The following is a 14,285-nucleotide window of genomic DNA, read 5'->3' as shown; positions in this document are numbered from 1 at the left end:
GAACTCTCTTCCTGGAGGTCACAATGGGCTCAATGGGTGGAGGAGACAAAGGCCATGTTAAATCCCTGCCTAACAGAATGAGAAACAAGTTTGAGAGGTGAGCACCAATCCCTGTAGGACTACAATGTACCATGGGATCACAGATCTAGAGCTGGGGATTCATAAATCCTACTGTGACATTCACAGGTCATCACAGTCCGCTGTTCCTCAATCAGCAGTCCAACCAACCCCTGACATCAGTTCCTACTCTTGTTCTCCGCATGAGGAAGCCTATGCTGTGGCTTCCTCATGAGGAAGCTACTCAAACCATTCACTGCTATGCCATATCTATGAAACTAGATGCAATATGGCAAAACCGGTGCCATTTTTTGAATCAGTACGCCAAACTCATATAAAATCACCATAAAATCTGAAAGTTTTTTTTCTTACTCTCAATTTCACAGGCCTGTGTTATGCCTGTCTTAAAAGCTGGGTGCTAAGGTGCTCCTGCCCACCCCTTGCTGTAAGCCACCTTCTGAACTCAGAGCAATGGGATGCCCTTGCACTAGGGGACAGAACCCAGGCGTCACAGAAACTGTGACCATCAACGTACTTCATTCTAATCCCTCTGAAAATATGCCTCTAGCATCCTCACTGAGCAACACAACTGCACAACTACAGGTGTGAGAGACTTAACTACAGACTGAATCTGAGCTCTATGCTCTGCCACTGAGCTACTGTCTTTCCACAGTTTGTGATAGGCAAGGCAAAATCATCACATCAGCACTTGCTGGAACTTGCTCGAGTTCCTGTTGGCCTGCATGTGGCACATCTTGGTAGAGCAGGGCCACCTTCACAGTGTGGCAGTGTGTCCTACATAAGGAGAGGAACAGTGCCACACAGTGTCAGAAGGGAACACTGCACAACCACCTCCTCCTCATTCTGCTTAGGCAACAATATCCCTCCCCTTGCACCATTCCATTACCTGAAACATGATCTTGAAGCTACTGAGGGGCCAAAGGAGATGAAACCACAGCAGCCCTGAACCACCCCCTTTGACCCTATGGTACTCACATCACTGGGGCTGAGGCTCCCAAGCCCATTGTCCTGCTCTGAGTCCCGGCTGGACTCATGGCCCTGAGAGGAGCGGGGATGGGATGGATGGATCCAGAGCTCCAGGCGGGTGGCATCATCACCAGCAGGCCGGAAGGTGGACTTCTTTCCCTTTCCCTGCCGGCTGGGGTTGTTTTTCTGTTCCACCTGCTCAGCCTGGGCAGAGAGGAGAAGCACTGTCAGGACAGATACCCATGAGCAGGCTCTTCGAGACAGGGGCGGGGGAGGGGATAAAACAAAGGCTCAACCTTTCCCTCCTTCTCACCTTTCGCTTTGTCTCTTCAAAGAGGCTCATGAGGCTCTCCTTAGCGGTGAGGATAGGGTTACTGGCAGCCAAGCTCCGCATGTAGTAGTACACTGCATCTAGCTTCCTTCTCTGCAGGCATACAAACATACACTCATTATGAAACATGCCCAGGTCGTGCTCTTGCCTCTAACAACTTGAGGTTTACAAATAGTTCTTGGGGACCTCTAAGGCTGATTTTGGGGAGCTTAAGATCATGTATTTCCCTTTGCCACATAGCAGAGCGGACAGGAACAAGGGGAACTAAGGATAAACAGGGCTTTAAAGGGAGGCACACGGAACCAGAACAGTTTATTCAGACACACCAAACCACCTGATATCCACAACAAAGAGTTAGCTGATCCTGCCAATCACAGCTTTGTGTTCTTATCTGGCACCATGGAGCTCAACCAATTTGTGTTTGAATTGTGTGGGTTTCTCTCTTACCGTGTAGACAGCCAGGAGAGCCAACTGGTTGTATGGGCGTCCGTTCTTGGGGGCGATGTGCTGGGCCTTCAGGTACCAGCTAGGGAAGGAAAAGACCACGTGACTGACAGACTGGCCTTTCACAAGATCAATTATCTGAATTCTTAGCGTACTGGTTTCAACTAGCCATCAGAAAGGAACTATTCAGCACACTGCACCTCTATGCCCTCCTAATGACTAAAAAATGGCTTTGTTTTAGCCTAAAAACCCTCCCAGAACATCCCTTAGTGCCATCTTTCTCCCCTCCTTCCATTTGCCTTGTGAAACCCACCTTTCCTGTCAAGACTTTGGCTTAATCCCTCTGACCAGGGGTTGTCCTACTACATTTGAGCTTGTTTGTTGATTCCCCCCACAACATTGTATAACCCTGGTTGGGCAAACTTTCAAGTTTAGGGCTCCAAGACCGTTAACAATTGTGTAAGAGAGAGAATTTCAGCAGGTGCAGCCTGTCATCTGTGAGAGGAGAGGCTGCACTGGTGAAATTCCCTCTTCTATACAATTGTTAAAGGTCCAGGATTCCTAAAGCTGAATGTTTGCCTACCCCTGGTCTAACCCATGCTACAATTTAGAATGCTGGCTCCTTGAGGACAGGGACTTGGCTTCTTAACTTGCCAAACTCTATAAAGCAGCACATACACCGGTGGTGCTATACACAAAACTTAAAGTAACTGCTGCCAAACTCCTCTAAGAACTGGCTGAACTTACAGCCAAATCTAATCCAGTGACTAGCTCCAGTATTTTATGAAAGAGAGAAAACATTCTCTCTCCAACTGCTCCTAATTTTATATTCTTCTACAAAACCTCTTGCAACTCTGCTACGCATCACTTTCAGCCTCCCACCCACTGCAACCAATTACCATGGCAGGATGACAGACAATCAGCTGGCTGCCAGAGGGGTGCCAGCTGCCACACCATAATGCCCCTCTGTAGCATGAGGTACAGGAGTAGCTCTTTCCTGAGCACCTTCCTACCTGCGTGCTTTCCCGTAGTTTGCCGTGTCGCTGCCTTGCTCCCTGTACCTGCAGATGTCCCCTTGGCAGATCAGGCCCCTCTGGGCACTGATGAGAGCATATTTCACCTGACAAAGAGATGGAGAAATAACAGATAGCACCAAAGGTTGGCTAGCAAACAAGCAGCGGGGATAGCAAACACTAGAGGGAGTGAGTCATATTGCCAGTGACAGACGGAACTTAAAGGGGTATAAGAAATTAGAAAATTGCAAAATTATTTTAAAAGTGGTACAGTCTTTGTGCATGATTGTCACAGGCCAGCTGTTCCTGCAGGGCTCACATTGAAGAGGATGCATTTGTCCCCTGTGTCTTACTGAAAGGCAGTGCTTTCCTCACAGACTGCTGATTAGCAGCCTTCTACTGAGTCAGACCACTGTTTCATCTAGCCCAGTGTGTTCTACTCTGACTGGCAGTAGCTCTCCAGAGTTTCAGAGAGTCCTACCTGGGGATGCCGCCAGGGGCTGATCCTGGGACCTTCTGCATGCAAAACAGGTGTCCCACTGCTGAGTGACAGTCCCATTCTCAAAAAGAAAAATGCCCAATCATTACATCATGGCCAGCTTATTATGCCTGCTGCCTGATCTCACTCCTATCCATAGATAGAAAGAGTCTACCTCTTAAGAAAGAACCCTATGAGTCTCCTACACACCTGCCATCCACCCTGCTTCCAGCATCCACTAGGTTATTTGATAAATTGAGAGCTCCCCCGCCCCTGAAACAGGCCCCAAGACTCACCATCTTCCGTAGGGGCTTGCTGCGAACAGCCATTCCGTCCATATAGTCTTCCAGCTTGAACTGGTATGAAACTTGCAGTTTCTGAAGCAAACTGTCAAAGAACACAGTGCCCTGGAAGGAGGAAAACAATCAGGCGGGAGGGGAAGCACTCTCTGTACAGGTACCAACAGAGTCTTCTGGTGAATTAAAAAGACACAAAGCAATTTGCTGGATCTCCAGCTAAGAAAACCAATCATGGAATTTTTAAACATTATTTTGGCTTTTAATCAAGGATGAAAAAGTGGATCCACAAGCCAATTTTCAATAACTACCTAACGCCTGCAAGCGGCTCAGATTCTTGCAAAGAATTCTGGGCAAGATGGTTCTTGGTCTGCCGTAGCAAGGTGCTTCTGATGTTCTTAACCCATTTCTGCCCAACCCACAGATGTACACATTTGATCCCTGTTGCGTATTGCAACGTTGGGCAGAAATGGCTGCAATAAGAGGGCATACTCAGGGCCACTGAACACAAACCAGCTGTGTGAATCCTGCTCCGAAACCTGTATTCTGGATTTAAAAATGCGTAGGTGGACCACAGAGCCAGAGAGTGAAAGGTCTTTTCAGCACATTATTGACATTTCAAGAAAGGAAATCCTTCCTTCAGTATTTTCCTATTTCCATAGTTCTCAGAGATGACAGTTTAAGAACTACAACTACAGAGAATCACGCTCCCCTCCGCTTCAACACACTTACTTCTATACTCTCCCACACTCAAGGACAGGCTGTTAGGTGGAATGTAAAGGCACCCAGTTAAATTTCTCTTGGGATTCCCAGGTTGATGCATGGATGTTGCTTATAAAGTTCTGAGTGATCGCTGTATTTGGAACTGGGAGGAATTTCCTTTCCATAGGAATCATAGGATCCTTGCTAAGCTGAAAGACTGGGCCTCACATTACCTCATCCAGAATCTCGAGCAGTTTGGTGCGGATCTCCTGAGCATTCTCCCCAATGGGGTCCTTGAGCAGCTGCCGGAACTTCTCAATCACCTGGTAGAAGGCATTCTTCCACAGCAGCTGGTCTACATTTTGGGTGTCAGCAAATTCGATGTCGGTCAGGAGGCAGCGCTCGTAAAGCTGCAGCATTTCAGCCCTGGAACAGCACACAGTTGCTGAGCGGGTGCTCTCATGGTGGCAGCTACCAAACAACAGTCACAGCCCAGCAAAGAATTCTAAGCTTGTTTTAACACTAGTTCTCTATTCATTAGAAGAATTAAAGTATGGAATAGAGTCCCTCTTGAGGAAAAGACATCCTCTCCCCACTCTGAACTGTTTCCTCATGTAAACTCTACAATGTTGTTGGGACTTGAAACCTGATGGTGAGTGATGCCTGGGGGGGATGTGCTGATACTGCCATGCAGCTCCAGACAAAGGTGCGGGGAGAAGGGTGTAGAGAGAAAAACCATACCACCCAAGGAAGCCTCCATAAACCCATAAGCCACATGAGTCAGACTATCCTCTTTAACCCCTATAAAGGCTTCTCGGTCAGAGGTTCTTGATGGCTAGAGCACCAGAGACTTTCTGTTGCTAGCTGCAACATACAATCATCTTCACCTTGCCCCCACCCTTAAGAACATAAGAAGAGCCCTGATGGATCAGGTCAAAGGCCCATCCAGTCCAGCTTCCTGTATCTCAGAGGCCCACCAGATGCCTCATCGAGAACACAAGACAAAATACCTGCATTCTGTTGCCACTCCCTTGCATCTAGTATTTTGAGGTAATCAACTTCTAAAACCTATTTCTACAAACCCATCATGGCTTGTAATCTCTAATGGACATTTCTGCCAGAAATCTCTCCAATCTCCTTTAAAATGCATCTAGGCCAAACACCATCATCACATCCTAGGAGCCAGTATAATCAAGGGCGGAATAGGGTTCCCTCCACTCATTCTCAGGCCTAATGGCTGAGACCACAGAGAAAAGAACCACAGAGAAAAGGAACGTTTGATCTCTTTAGTTTAGATCACATAACTCTAGCTCTTTCTCTGACTTCCCTGAATAAGGAAATATCAGAGAGAAAGAATATGAACAATACACAAGTAAGGCTCACCCTATGAGGTGATCTACCCAGGATCACCCACTGCTACTTGCTTTCAACTCTGCACTACAGAGTGCAGCTCTTGTTCCCCACTGATTCTTAGCCTTAACACAGCACAGTCCAGCAATCTGGCCTCCTCTCTCCAGCAAAATCCATCTTCAGACAACAATTTTCCCAACCATCTCAGCCAGGCAGAACTGGCACCAAGCATATATTCCAGCTCCAGTGCCCAAATGCTAAGGTAAGCCTCTAACCTGAGCTGTCCCATCTTATCCAGGCCCTCAGGACTGAGCCGGTCCCTGGAAAGGAGGTTGCTCAGTTGCTGCTCCAGGTTGCTGGCTTCACGAAGGACCTTGCTGAGCTCTTGTTGCTGCAGGTTCCGCACCTGCTGCTCCATCTCGGTGCTCATGGGGCCAGTCTGGAGGGGGCTGCAGAGGTAAGGCTCAGCCTGGCTCGGGTAGCCAGCTGGATAATAGGCACCTGGGTAAATGCCATTGCTGGGGCCCACCTGATATGGAATTGAGTACCCAGTGTAGGGATAGGGGGTTGCCTGACCCACAGACCGGCTATAGTAGTAGGGGTTGTCAGAGTTCTGGAACCTGTAGTAGGAGGATTGAGCTTGGCGAGTGTCACTCCGAGGCACAGGGGTCACCTCATCGTCTGTGTCTAGGAAGTGCAGCTGGGGTGTCTGGTTCTTTAGTGCGGGCTTTTGGTCTGGATTGTTGGGGTCCCAAAGCCGGCGGACTGTGCCTCCACGACCCCTGCCCCGGATTCCCTTGCTGCTGCTACCAAAGAGAAGTCTGGGCCCTGAGTGGGGTGCTTCAGGAGAGCCAGCATTGCTGGCAGTAAGGTCTGTGTTGGCTGGGAGGACTAAGATGCCTCGACCACTTCCCTGGGGCTCCCTGCTTGAGCCCCTCCCCTCCCCAATCTCTGTGGAGTCACTCAGGCTGGCCCCAGACGGCTTACGCTTATTCCAGTCTGCCTCAGTCATATAGAGTTCCCTGTTTGCAGTCCGCCTGCCAGGTTGGGCTGTTTTGGCCTCCTTCCCATCAGTGGTCCTGGAAGGCCAGCTATGCTCCAAGTGCCTTTTGGTCTCCGAGTCCCTGCTGGGACCATGCACTTCTGCCTCCTCAGCCCTGTCATCATCGAGTGAGTCTGTGGAGGAAGCAGACAGCTGCTTCCTGGGACGAGGCCTCTCCTTAGCCAGTTCCTGGCGTTTCTTCCCCACCTCCATCTCGCCACGGGCTCCATCTGTGCTGTTGTTGCTCCCAGCCGAACTGGTACTGCAGGTACGGTACCGGTTCCGGCGCTTGTCAGAGCGGGAATAACGCTTTGGAGTGCTGAGTTTACCATGGGCCATCTCATCACTTCCTTTCCTGGCCCTGTCCACTCTCTCAGTTCGCTTTCCCTTCTCCACCTGAGCATGCTTTGCCCCCTCTTTGTTCACACTTTCTTCTCTCCCCTCTGGAACCATTGGCTTCCTGCAGCCACCACTGCTCTTCCTTTCAGGCTCTTCATCCCTCTCCCCCTTAATGGGAGACTCCTGAACTGCTGGCTGGCTGACAGCTGGGTCCTTAGATGCATTTTGCAAGCGTTTCCCAGGCTGGTAAATCTGCTGGTCAGGTTTCTTGGCTCGTCTGATAATCCGAGGACACCAGTCCTCAGGGAGGCCCGCTTCATCTTGGGGACCCCCTGAGTCAGCATTCCCTCCAGAGAGGCCATTTGGGTGCTGGTTGCTTCCTTCATGCAAGTCTTGAGGGGTGTGGGACTCCTCCTTGCTGGAAGAAACAGAGAGGTTCCTGTCCTCAGCTATTCTGCCTTTGGCTTCCCCGTGCCCTGTGGGCTCCTGCTTCACCAAGGTATGCTTGTTCCGCAACCGGGAGAGGCCAGGTTTGTAGATTTCAAGGTCTGGGCGCCTGTTGTCTTTGCGATGCCGGGGTTCCTTCGTTGTCTCTACAAAGGAAAAAGGACAGAAATGTTTAGTCATGGACTAGACCAGAGCTATTCAGACTGGGGTGCCACGACGCCCTAGCCTGACAGCCCTTGCCTCTGCCCCTTTAAGGGGCAGGGGGAAGGCAGACATGCAATCCCCAGGATCATGTCACTAAGGGGGACTGCAGGGACTGGGATGTACTCAACAGTCCCTGCAGCAGCCTGTTGGGGGTGCGGGGAGCCCTGTGTGAGCATCTGCAGGGTTCCCTGACATTCCAAAAGTGAAAGTGGAGTGATAGCGCTTCACTTCCGAAAACCTGACGTGGAGCGCGATAACTCCGCTTTCACTTTTAAAAGGCGAGGGAGCCCTGCAGACACTCGTGCAGGGACTGGTGAGTACATCCCATCCTGGGGATCGAGTTGCTGCCTCCCCCCCCCCCCGCAAGGGCTTACTGGGGTCCTCAAACTCCCTGAGAGTTTGAAAACCCCAGAACTAGACAATGAGGAAAACAAAGAGATAAGTCAGAGAGAAAGGACTGCATCTGGGTTTGGCTAAGGAACTAACAGGAATTAAACAGGCAAAAACAGTTTAACACTGCAGGCCCTGCCTTTGAACCAAGTTTCAGTTTACTACATGGTGGCTGCCACAAGGATCCCAAAGGGCAGAAAACACAACCTAACATACAGTTTAACTTAAAAATCATTTGATTGTTTACAGGTTTAATTGTTTTAGGGCGCAATCCTAACCCCTTATGTCAGTGCTTTCCAGCAGTGGCATAGCAGTGCCAATGGGACGTGTTCTGCATCCTGCAATTGGGTGTCACTCAAGGAGGCCTCCTCAAAGTAAGGGAATGTTTGTTCCTCTACCTCAGAGCTGCATTGCTCTTATGTCAGTGCTGGAAAGCACTGACTTAAGGGGTTAGGATTGCGCCCTTAGTTGCTTTTCACTGGGCAGAGGAGACAATTGACAAATGTTTTAATCATACTTCTAATTTTAGGCTGCTGTAGGGGTATACAAATTTCTAGACTCCACTACGTCAGGTGAGAATTCTATAAAATCTGAAAGCTGGCTTACTCTTACACCAACTCAGTTTGGTCCAAAAGAAGTTATCATTTAACCTACAATATTTCTCTGCATCATGACAACTTGCTGATGCTGACTGATCACAAGCCTTAGGGATAGAAGTAGAATGCAACACACTAATACCAAAAGCAAGGAGGGTCAGAAGTTATCTAAACTGGGGCTCTTGTGGCTCCTTTACTGCAAACTTGCAGACACTAACGAGTTTCCTTCTGGGGTAGAGCTGGCAGGTTGGCTCATACTATCCTTCTCTCTTCGTTCTTCTGTGCTCTCATTTTAGGAAAAATCTAAGCCACCTTCTCTGACTGAACTCTTTTAAGATTTAATATAGCTCTAAAAGGGGCAGATAGTGAGTGATCTGACAGTATCTTCTCCCTCTCAACAATGGCACCTATTATGATAAAAGAACCATGAAAACTAGAACAGTACGGACAACAGAATACCATCTGTGCCCTTCAGGTCCAAGGCGGTTTCTCACTGACAAAATCTTGGCCCCAAACCCCTTAGTGGAAATTCATTCAGGAAGCCAGAACAGACCTCCTTCAGGAGAGAACATCTCAACAGTAGCAGACAGCTCCCACTGGTCAGCTCTGCTGCGTGCCATTATCAACTCACAGACGGCAAGGAATGCCCAGTCTCCTCAGGGGTTTGAGCTTCAAGGCATCAGAACCCTGAGTAAAGTCGTGTCCATGACAATGGAGCCCTAGCAGGGCAGCATTCTGGATCAGAATACCCTCAGCAAAGTCGCTATTAGATGCAGATTTGCTGGAGAAAGTTTGCTTAGCTCCTAAGGAGGACTTAATTTGAGTTAAGACTCAGCCCCAGAACCTATTCCCAATGAACAGCAGTCAAAAGTAGGTCCCTCTAGTCCAGCATTCTGTTTCCAACAGCAGCCAACCAAGAAGCTCACCACCACGTCACAAAGGGAACAGCAGTCCCCTGCTGTTAGTCCTCAGCACCAGGTACTCAAGAGGTACACTGCCTCTAAAGGCAGAGGTTTCATTAACCATCACAGCTAATCATTGTTGTCAGAACTGAGTCCTACAACACAGGAACAATAAATGAGCAAGTGCTTTTGAGTATGTGCAGAATACCTTTCTCTCTGCAGCAAATTACCGAAACTGGCATCACTCCATCCCAACTGTACAAATAATAATGCACTCAAGGGTTTTTCCAGAGGGTTCCGAACAAAATGAGGCATCCTGGCTGTACCAGAGTCTGTCTCAGCAATTCAGCAACACACTCAATGGAAGCTGCTCCCACAACAGTAGATGTGGTTGGCATTATGTGTATGCTTCGTGTTTCAGGCAGTGCTTCACTAGTACACTGGTTCTGTACTACAGGACTGAAAAGCAATGTGGCCCACCAGCCAGAAAGTTGGAGATTGAGGTGCAAGTTCCACTCCATAATGGAGCTATTGGTTAATCGTGGGCAAAGCCTCTTCCTCTCTCAGTCTCAATTTCCCATTTTCTTTGTCACCCCAGTTTTTTAAACACATGTACTTGGAATCAGATTTAATAAAATTAATAGAATTTGCTTCCAAGAAAATAGCCGCAACACAATTATTAAGTGTACTTGGTACTGGACTGCAGTCAGTGTGTTCAGGTTAGAGATGTCAGAAGCCTAGAAGCCTTGCAATACAATCCTGTGTGTATCTACTCGGAAGGAAGTCTCAGAGTTTAATGTGTACAGGATTGCAGCCTTAGCTTAGCTTCTGGCACAGACTGAAAGGTCACTGTGTGGTCTCAGTTAAGAGATATTTCCTCTCAACCTCATTTCCCATATGTAAAATAGGAATAATTTCGATTTACTTCACAAAATGAACAATGTTTGGGCTGAGGGGCCATGGTTGAATACAGGTGTCCATTTCTGGAGAGTAAGATTAGGAGTCTTACTGAACACAGTGGGCTTACTTCTGAGTAAAGTAAATAACATCATTTTCCAAACAGCTCATAGTTACAAGATCAATTTTTTGATCCCAGATTTTGATCCCTGGATATTATAAAGACCTCCCTAGTTACACAGGCCTGTAACTACTTTAAGGATGTAACCCTAGCTACACTTACTTGACTATAATGGGACTTACTTCTGAGTAGACAAACATAGGATTGGACACTCAGGTTATAATCCCGTCCACACTTACTTGGGAATGAGCCCCACTGATTATTATGGGACAGTTCTGAATAGACATGTATAGGATCAGGTGCTCAGGCTGCAATCCTACCCATGCTTACTTGGGAAGAAGCCCCACTGATCATCATGGGACTTACTTCTGAGTAGACATGCATAGGATCAGGCGCTCAGGCTGCAATCCTGTCCACACTTACTTGGGAGGAAGCCCTACTGATCATCATGGGACTTACTTCCGAGTAGACATGCACAGGACTGGGTTTTAAGGCAGCACTCCACGCTTGTCCTCCCCCTCCCCCCAGTGCTTTGGTGCTCACAGGACTTTAGCCTTCCTGGGTGACCAGGGAGACCCGTCAGCCCCTTGAAGGCGCTCTCCCTTGGAGGCGAACACGCATGTGCGTTCCCACGTGACTCGCAAATACACGTGTGCAGTCCCATGGAGGCCTCCTGCGGGCGGGCGAGGCAGCCCCGGGGAGGGCGGCAGCTGCGGGCGCCCACCACGCCCCCCCTCCCTCCCGCTCCACACGGGGAGTCCCGGCGGGAGCGACTCTGGAGCAACGGCCGGGGCCGTCCACACGGGGCTAGCCCCGCCCGCGCCTCACCTGGGCCGCCCCTCCCCAGCGCCGCCTCCGCCGCCAGAATCCCCCTTCTCAGCTCCGCGGCCGAGACGCGGACCCGCTCCAGCTCTGCGGCGGCCATTTTGACTCCCGGAGCCAGGGAAACGGACGTGGGGACGGTGGCCGAGAAGGCCCAACCAAAGCAGAGACACAGAAACGCGCGCGCGCACAACGCATGCGCGACACTCTCACCGCCAGCCTCCCTTGTAAGGACTCGGGAAACATAAACATGAACATAGCTATAAGAAAAGGCTAGAGTAGTGGTCCCCAGGCTCTTAAGCCACCAGGACACACTTTTAAAAAGGACCCTCTGTTAGGGCCCACCAGACTTTTTAAAAAAGGAGATCTAGAAAGAAATGTTTTATTTATTGATATATCATAATTACCATGTGGAACTCCTTGCCACAGGATGTGGTGATAGCATCTGGCCTGGACCAAACAGGTTTATGGTGGAAAAGGCCATCACAGGCTACAAGCCACGTCAGTTTGTAACGTAAATAGTGCATGTAAATAGTCTGTGGAACTCCCTGCCACAGGATGTGGTGATAGCGCCTGGACTGGACAGGTTTATGGTGGAAAAGGCCATTACAGGTTACAAGCCATGATGGGCTGCAATGTAATTAGTGCATGTAAATAGTCGGTGGAACTCCTTGCCACAGGATGTAGTGATGGCACCTGAAGGCCTGGATGAGTTTAAAAAGGGGATTGGACCAATTTCTGGTGAAAAGTCATCACACGTTACAAGCCATGATGGGTATGTACAACCTCTTGGTTTTAGAAGTACCTCAGAATGCCAGGTGCAAGAGAGGGCACCAGGATGCAGACCTCTTGTGTGCTTGCTAAGGCATCCGGTGGGCCACTGTGATATACAGGAAGCCGGACGAGATGGACCTTTGGCCTGATCCAGGAGGGCTCTTCTTTCTTAACCAGAAAGAAAAACCCACAAACATTCATCTTCCTATATTTACACACGCTTGCAAATTTCAGGAGCTCAGCTCCTTGCAGGGCAGTTAAGCAGCAACATTACCTGATTTTTTTAATAGCTTCAGGACTTGAGACAGTCAGTTATCTGATCTTTCCATCCCCCTTTGGTGACCCACTAAAAATCAAGTCACAACCCACCAGTGGGTCCCAGCCCACAGTTTGGGAACCACTGGGCTGGAGTGGCACACAGTCTAGAAAATGCAGTAAAAATAAAAACCATGCTTGGTTATTATTCTGCCGCACAGGGGATTCGTTATGGGCTCTCAGTGATGAAGCCAGAACAACAAATGGAGACAAAGAAGGGGTAAAGTACATTTCTGTATGGGTGAGGTTTGCTTCACTTTTTAGATTTATGAAAGAAAAATATGTTTTCCCCTTAACACTTCCATCCTAAACTGAGCATGTAGTGGCTCACAGCACAATGTTATGCATATGTTCCTTGTGTTCAGTTGCGCTAATTCCAAGGAAAATGCATATAGGATTACAGCTTAAGAGTCCAAGCTGCCAACTGAGACATGCCCTGGTTCAGCACCCACCTCTGCACTAACTGGATGTACAGTACTTAGGCAAACCATTCAACTCTAAGCTTCACTGAACACAAATGGATTTACTTTTGAGTAAACATGTACTAGATTGCACTGTCAGACTTGCAGCTGCAATATGTGGATAATGATAACTTACTACACAGGTTGTCAGAAGGAAGACATCAAGATAAGCCAGACAAAGTGTTTATAATTAAACTTGAACCCTCTTTGAAAGTTAAAGCAAGTAAGGAGTTCTGTGGCATCACAGAAAAGGTTTAGCACTTTTATTTTGGCTTAAACTCTCATGCAGTCCACTTCATCAGATGCGTGAAGTATTATTTCTCTGTGAAAAGATGTGTATATGGATACTCATGGAGCAGGGAATAAAAAATAAATTAAAGGAAAAAACTAAGTGATGAACACAGTGATCATTTGCTACAGCAGTAATAAGCAGTCTTCCTGACTATGCAAATAAATCAGCAGCAGTGCTAGTTACACTAGGGCCCTGGGAACAATATTTTGCTATAGATGCTAAACTGATTGCTCCAGATCAACAAATGACAGGACACAGCAGCTGCAGAATGGGAAGAGGTACAGCTGGTGATAGTCTTATAAGGAAGCTAAATGTACAGAATCAATACACTGAATTTACATCAGCAACACTAGGACATTCAGTCCAGTCCAGTGCAGACTTCCTGACTTGAAGTAAAACTACAATCCTTGGTAAGAAAATATTGGCATTTGCAGCACTAGGGAAAAGCCAAAGAGTCATTGCTCTATAGCCTTTCCCCAGCTGCCAAATATTTCAGCTCCATGTGTACAAATTTTAGGAAAAATCTATCTTAACCTCTTCCCCCACTGCCCCAGTTACCTTACATGACAGGCAGGAATTCAAGAGGTGAATCCTTCCCACTTAATGCAGGGAAAGGCTACATCTGTTGAATACCTCCTAAAAACCTGTATTTTTTCAAAGCTTTTACTTTAAGCCATTTCTGCCCAACACTGCATATATACAACAGGGACCAAATGTGAACACTTGAGGGCTGGGCAGAAATGGGTTAAATGAAACTTACATGTAACTGAACATGTATTTTTTCCTGATCTTCCTTTCAGTGCTTCTCACCCTACCCCTGTGTTGCTGACACCCATGTAGCATTTTTTATTCTAAAGAGCAGGGACCTCTTTGTTCATTGCTCTTTAAAGCACCATGCACATTGCTGATGAATATGCATGTATAATAAAAATATGCTAAATAGGCCAACCACCTTCAAACTGTAGCTTTCTCACCCATTACAGCAAATCAAGTCAGCTCCTCTTAGTTATTCACTGGAATTCAGA

General features: G+C 48.0%; 1 protein-coding gene across 2 annotated transcripts in view; it reads right to left on the bottom strand.

Annotated features, from left to right (window-relative positions):
- The window catches only part of SMG6 (SMG6 nonsense mediated mRNA decay factor), an 85,436-nt gene extending 78,196 nt beyond the window's left edge, over nt 1-7,240 (bottom strand). For both annotated transcript variants that reach the window (XM_066634779.1, XM_066634780.1), the window contains exons 1-7: nt 5,934-7,240; nt 4,542-4,734; nt 3,607-3,717; nt 2,833-2,939; nt 1,823-1,901; nt 1,358-1,468; nt 1,054-1,248 (exon numbers count right to left, since the gene is read on the bottom strand). In XM_066634779.1, the coding sequence (XP_066490876.1) occupies nt 1,054-1,248; nt 1,358-1,468; nt 1,823-1,901; nt 2,833-2,939; nt 3,607-3,717; nt 4,542-4,734; nt 5,934-7,153 (2,016 nt within the window). In that variant the 5' untranslated portion in view covers nt 7,154-7,240. The remainder of the gene's footprint in view (nt 1-1,053; nt 1,249-1,357; nt 1,469-1,822; nt 1,902-2,832; nt 2,940-3,606; nt 3,718-4,541; nt 4,735-5,933) is intronic.
- Between the last annotated feature and the right edge of the window lie 7,045 nt (nt 7,241-14,285).

This window comes from Tiliqua scincoides, chromosome 8, assembly GCF_035046505.1.
Source record: "Tiliqua scincoides isolate rTilSci1 chromosome 8, rTilSci1.hap2, whole genome shotgun sequence".
NCBI lineage: Eukaryota > Metazoa > Chordata > Lepidosauria > Squamata > Scincidae > Tiliqua > Tiliqua scincoides.
The sequence above is the reverse complement of the archived record's forward strand: the minus strand, read 5'-3'. Positions and strand labels throughout refer to the sequence as shown.